This window comes from Etheostoma spectabile, unplaced genomic scaffold, assembly GCF_008692095.1.
Source record: "Etheostoma spectabile isolate EspeVRDwgs_2016 unplaced genomic scaffold, UIUC_Espe_1.0 scaffold403, whole genome shotgun sequence".
NCBI lineage: Eukaryota > Metazoa > Chordata > Actinopteri > Perciformes > Percidae > Etheostoma > Etheostoma spectabile.
This window is the reverse complement of record NW_022605603.1, coordinates 240,947-247,718: the sequence shown is the minus strand read 5'-3', so window position 1 is coordinate 247,718 and position 6,772 is coordinate 240,947. Positions and strand designations below refer to the sequence as shown.

At 38.0% G+C, this 6,772-nt stretch overlaps 1 protein-coding gene across 1 annotated transcript in view; it reads left to right on the top strand.

Moving 5' to 3' along the window:
- Positions 1-6,772, top strand: part of LOC116686617 (ankyrin-2-like) — a 158,017-nt gene that overhangs the window by 148,650 nt on the left and 2,595 nt on the right. The window contains 3 exon segments of the mRNA XM_032511638.1: positions 1,917-2,000; positions 2,945-3,109; positions 3,900-4,100. Of these exon segments, the coding sequence (XP_032367529.1) occupies positions 1,917-2,000; positions 2,945-3,109; positions 3,900-4,100 (450 nt within the window).

Here is a 6,772-nt window from a genome sequence, read left to right as displayed (position 1 = left end):
GATCCACACAGTCCCCTATACTGTATCGAAGTCTCTTTATATAGACTTAGTGGTCCCTAATACGTATCTGAAGTCTCTTTATATAGACCTTAGGGTCCCCTAATACTGTATCTGAAGTCTCTTTTATATAGACCTTAGTGGTCCCCTAATACTGGTATCTGAAGTCTCTTTTATATAGACCTTAGTGGTCCTACACTACTCGTATCTGAAGTCTCTTTATATAGACCTTAGTGGTCCCTAATACTGTATCTGAAGTCTCTTTTATATAGACCTTAGTGGTCCCTAATACTGTATCTGGAGTTCTTTATATAGACCTTAGTGGTCCCTAATACTGTATCTGAAGTCTCTTTTATATAGACCTTAGGTCCTCTAATACTGTATCTGAAGTCTCTTTTATATAGACCTAGTGGTCCCTAATACTGTATCTGAGTCTCTTTTATATAGACCTTAGTGGTCCCTAATACTGTATCTGAAGTCTCTTTAATAGACCTTAGTGGTCCCCTAATAGGTATCTGAAGTCTTCTTTTATATAGACCTTAGTGGTCCCTAATACTGTATCTGAAGTCTCTTTTATATAGACCTTAGTGGCCTAATACTGTATCTGGAGTCTTTTATAAAGACCTTAGTGGTCCTAATACTGTATTGAAGTCTCTTTTATATAGACCTTAGTGGTCCTTATACTGTATCTGAAGTCTCTTTATATAGACCTTAGTGGTCCAATACTGTATCTGAAGTTTCTTTTATTAGACCTTAGTGGTCTAATAATGGATCTGAAAGTCTCTTTTATATAGACCTAGTGGTCCCTAATATGTATCTGAGGTCTCTTTATATAGGCCTTATGGTCCCTATACTGTATCTGAAGTCTCTTTATATAGACCTTAGTGGTCCCCCTACTGTATCTGAAGTCTCTTTTAAAAGCCTTAGTGGTCCCTAATACTGTCTGAAGTTCTTTTATAAGACCTTAGTGGTCCCCTAATACTGTATCTGAAGTCTCTTTATATAGACCTTAGTGGCCATAATAATGTATCTGAAGTCTCTTTTATATAGAACTAGTGGTCCCTAATACTGGTCTGAGTTCTTTATATTAGACCTTAGTGGTCCTAATACTTATCTGAAGTCTCTTTTATTAGACCTTAGTGTCCCTAATACTGTCTGGAGTCTCTTTATTATAGACCTTAGTGGTCCCTAATCTGTATCTGAAGTCCTTTTATATAGACCTTAGTGGTCTAATACTGTATATGAGTCTTTTTATATAGACCCTTAGTGGGTCCCTAATACTGTATCTGAAGTCTCTTTTATATAGACCTTAGTGGTCCTTAATACTGATCTGAAGTCTCTTTTATATAGACCATTAGTGGTCCCCTAATACTGTATCTGAAGTCTTTTATATAGACCTTAGTGTGTACCCTAATACTGTTCTGAAGTCTCTTTTTATAGACCTAGTGGTCCCTAATACTGTATCGAGTCTCTTTCCAAAATTCAGCCTGGTGCAGAGTTCCAGCCTCTAGACAACAATGGGCTTTCCTTAGTAGTTGCCATTCTGAGTCTGTAGATTTGGAGGATGGGGACCACTAAGGTATATAGATATAGATATAAAAGCATTGAAAGCGCACCATGTCATGGGACCTTTAATAAACCCACAATGTTGTTGTTTCTTTACTTTGACGCCTCCATAGAGAGACGGGTAAACAGCATTGCAAGAAACCAATTTTCACAGATTCTGTTACAAAAAAACGAAACAAACATACGGTATCCGGGGACAGATTCTATGATTGGATCAAAATGCTTCCCATAGGTGCTGCAGATATGGTGGCGTTGATCATGTATGGGTGGTTTACTATCATACGATGGTTGAAATACCATGTTGTTGGTTCTTCCCTTTTGTGCAGTAACATGGGTTTTTGTCTTTTTCACAGGCAGACGACCTACCTGACGTCCCAGCCCAGACCGTCACAGAGGAGAAGTACACGGACGAGCACGGCAACATGGTCGTTAAGAAGGTAGGGCTTCTGTATCCTATACGGAGATTTCACTTCACCCTCGTGTTGTCCTCGGGTCAAATTGACCCGTTTCAAAGTGTTTTACATCAGAAATGTTAGATTTCTTTCAATTAAATTGCCAAAAATAACCTGGCTGATTGCATACGACGTTCTTCAGGTAAAATTAGTGATTACTTTCATTGCATTTTTTTGGGTTGTTTTTATTTAATCTTACAGCATTTGAATTATTTTTCAAAACATCTACCCATCTGTGATCCACTCCACGTCCTCTGATCTTAACTATTAGTCAAAATAATTCATAATTTCTTTCTTTTTAACTTAAAACTTGCATGTATAATTTGGTAGAAAGGAGGTTTGTTGACCATGAATTCCAAGAAGAAGTGTAAAACCTGTTAGGGTTTTTAAAAAAAAAAAAAAAAAAGCACGAAATGCAAGAAAACAGTATCAAAATAAATCTAAAAACAAAAAATGCAGCGACAATTAGTATGTCTGGAAGGACAAGTTCACGGTAAACACCACGGTAAAAACCAACACCAGGTTAAACCCCCGCTACATCAGGGTGTCTTCAACGGGGTCCGATCCCCACCCCTAGGGGGGCGAGGTACTGCAGGGGGTCCGCGAAAGTTTTTGAGTTGATTATACTTTTTTTAATATTTTTCCCTACTAATTGATGTCTGTTAAATCCCGTATCATGACTCGAACACACTGTATTTGAACAGATAAATGGAGGCGAAGTGTCTTCAGTCATCATGCACACATGGCACATAGGACCAGGTTGAGATTAACCCAACTGTTATCCAATATTATATTATGGGGTCCCCGCTCCATCGTCAGCCACTCATTTGGGGTTCCCCTTGGCCTGGAGAACGTTGAAGACCCCTGGTCTACATGATGGCAAATGGTAAACCGGCCTTGTTGTGGTCTTCCTGTTTTGGGTCCACCAGATCACGCGGAAGGTGATCCGTAAGTACGTGTCGGCGGACGGCATGGAGACCCAGGAGGTGACCATCGAGGGGTCCCGCCAGGAGACGGTGCGGGTCGAGGAGGGGGACAGCGTCTCCAGGGTGGTGAAGAGGACGGTGCTGCACAGCGAGGGAGACCAAAGGGAGGTCAGTGTCTTCTCATATGATTGGACATGACTTGGTTGCCAATATGTGACTTTTACATATTCATCATGTGGTTTCTGAAAATCACATGTTGCCGTTGAGGTGTGTTGGTGGTCTACAGCAATCCTGCAGTTTTGAGACCACGCACACTTTAGTATTTTTGTGTTTTTTGCATTTGGAGAGAAATTACTCAGAAATTACTCATTTTTTTATTATTTATATATATTTGTACTGTATATATATGTATGTGTATATATGTACTGTATATATGTATGTATGTATATATATACACACATATATACTGTATATACATATATACTGTATGTATATATGTATATAGTATATGTGTATATATATACATGTATATACAGTATATGTGTATATATATATACACTGTATATGTACTGTATGTATATGTACTGTATGTATATGTACTGTATGTATATGTACTGTATGTATATGTGCATATATATAGTATATGTGTATATATACAGTATATATATGTGTATATATACAGTATGTATACATATATGTATATAAATATATACACATATATATAGTATATGTGTATATATATACAGTATGTGTAGATATAAGTATATATATATATGTATCTACTTCTTCTATTTATTCATTACTACTGTTCACCATTACAACTCCTTAATTATGTAACATAAAAACTCCTTAAATACCATAAATATCCACACTCCTTATATTTATAGCTCTACACTAAAGAACGTGGTACTTTGTACATGCAGTAGTACGTACGTAACCGACGGCGTCTTCTCCCCAGCTGAGCTTCTCGGAGCCGCGGGCCCCGGCCGCCGCCGCCGCCGCCGCCGGGACCTCGGCCTTCCAGGTGGAGCCGGCCCAAGGTCGGAAGGTCAGCAAGGTCGTCAAGACGACGGTGGTGAGAGGCGAGAGGACGGAGAAGCGGACGGGGGACGCCTCGCTGGCGGCGGACCTCCCCTCGGCCCGGCGGGACTTCGAGAAGGTCAGCGGGACGTCCCAGTGTTATAGTGATACGGTTGTTGTTTTTTTACATCTCGTCAGTCATAATTCCCAGTGTTTGTGTTGTGATCCCTCTCTCCTCCCTCGTCCTCCCTCTCTCCTCCCTCGTCCTCCCCCCCCCCCCCCCAGGCATTGACTTACGCTGGAGGCTTTGGGAAATCCCTCCTGCCCCATGTAGTAGAGACAGAGATTGTGCAGGACGACGGTTCTGTGATCAAAAGGTCGGACAGACGGCAGCATGGGAATGCGTAGAGATAGATGACCCCAAAGACTACTAACTAATACTACTTCCCCCCCCCCCACTAAACCCCCCCAAAAAACAGGGGATAGACTCGTTCCCGTTTGCCAGTAGGAGAGTAGGCCCTCTAGGCTCCTCCTTTCTGTTGGCTCACACGCAACAGCAGAAGGCAGCATGGCCGGTGCTGGGGCTCTGTCTGATATTTGCACGTATTTGTTTGACCGTCGAGTTCAAATATCCGTCTTCACGCAGAATCCCCGCACTGCACCTTTAACACGGACGCACGGCGTGACTGCCCCTTTAATCCCCCCAGCCCGGAGCTTGATTTGGACTCGTACTTTGGAGAGTGAGTAAGAAAGTGACAGTGTATTTTGTAGTTTTGGCCATCGTTGTCCCTTTTTGAAATGATGCTTTCTATACACTGCCACTGCTGGGAAACTCCATGCTGTGCACACAGTGGCTTGAAACAAGTCCGCAGTTTCAGTATAATCCACATACTGTATATACTGTATATGTACAGTATATCTATAGGTACAGATATACTGTACATACACTGTATATATGTAGGTGTGGTGTGGTATGTATGTATGTATTGCCTGCTGTCAGTTAAAGGGCCGGAAATATAACTGAATTTGCCGCAATTCCTTTATTTAAATAGCATTGCTTAAAGGGATGGTTCGGAGTAATTTCACCCTAGCCCCCCCCCCCGTAGCGGTGTGTGTGTGTGTGTGTGGTGTGTGTGTTGTGTGTTTGTGTGTGTGTGGTGTGTGTTGTGTGGGTGTGTGTGTGTGTGTGTTGTGTGTGTGTGTGTGTGTTGTGTGTGTGTGTGTGTGTGTGTGTGTGTGGTGTGTGTTGTGGTGTGTGTGTGTGTGTTGTGTTGTGTGTGGTGGTGGTGTGGTGTGTGGTTGTGTGTGTGTGTGTGTGTTGGTGGGGGGGAGTGTGTGGTAGAGCGCGTGAGAGAGCGATGGTGATTATCTTCCCGAGTCATAGTGAGGGACAAAGTGTCTCCCCCGGTTCTTACTGACCACGTGGGACATCCAAACCCTCTCTTTGATTTCACGTATATATTCATAGTATAATGTCAAAGAAAAAGTGTTAAAAAGCCGTAGCATGCATCTCAAATAAAGTGATAAAAAACTCGGTATAGTATATCGAAAAAAAATGATTAAAAAGCCATAGTATAATGTCAAAAAATGATAAAAAACCAGGGTATAGAGCTAAAAAAAAATAATTAAAAAGTAATAAGAAAATGTCGGAAAAAGTGATAAAAAGCCAGTATAGATCTCAAATAAAGTGATGAAAAAACAAATATATGTCAAAAAAAGGTGTTAAAAAGCCTTATAAGCTCAAAAAAAGTATTTAAAAAAGTAACAAAAGCCTAAATAATTCAAAAAAGTGTTAAAAAACAGGTAAGACTCAAAAATTAATAAAAAAGCATAATATAATTCGAAAAAGTGATAAAAAGCCATAGTAAGAGGCTCAAAAAAGTATTTAAAAAATAGTAAAAAATCCATAATATATTCAAAAAAGTGATAAAAGCCATTAGTATAGTAGTCTCAAATATAGTGATGAAAAAAACAAGTATAATGGTCAAAAAAAGTATAAAAAAGCCATAGTATAGTATCTCAAATATAGTGATGAAAAAAAACCATAGTATAATGTAAAAAAAAAGTAATAATAACAGTGTAAAAACAAGTATAGACTAAAAAAATTAATAAAAAAGTAAAATAATTAATGTTGAAAAAAGTGATAAAAAGCCATAGTATAGTATGTTAAATAAAGTAATAAAGAATTACTTAAAATAAATTAATATAATGTCGAAAAGAGTGTTAAAAAGCCGTAGTATAGTATCTCAAATAAGTGATGAAAAAACATAGTATAATGTCAAAAAAGTAATAAAAAAGCCATATATATGTCAAAAAAAGTGATAAAAAGCCATGTATAGAGCTCAAAAAAGTATTTAAAAAATAGTAAAAACAATCCATATATAATGTCAAAAAGGTGTTAAAAAGCCGTAGTATAGAGCTCAAAAAAAGTGATGAAAAAACATAGTATAGTATGTCAAAAAGTAATAAAAAAGCCATAATATAATGTCAAAAAAGTGATTAAAAAACCAAGGTATAGAGCTAAAAAAATTTAAAAAGTAATAAGATATGTTGAAAAAGTGATAAAAAGCCGTAGTATTTATGTTAAAAAATAAAAAGAATTACTTAAAAAAAATTATATAGTCGAAAAGAGTGTTAAAGAAGTCCTAGTATCCTCAATAAAGTGATGAAAAAACTAGTATGTCAAAAAAAGTAATAAAAAAGCCCTAATATAATGTCAAAAAAGTGGTAAAAACCGTATTATGTATCTCAAATAAAGTGAAAAAGCATAGTATAGTATATCGAAAAACAATAATAAAATCATATAATAAT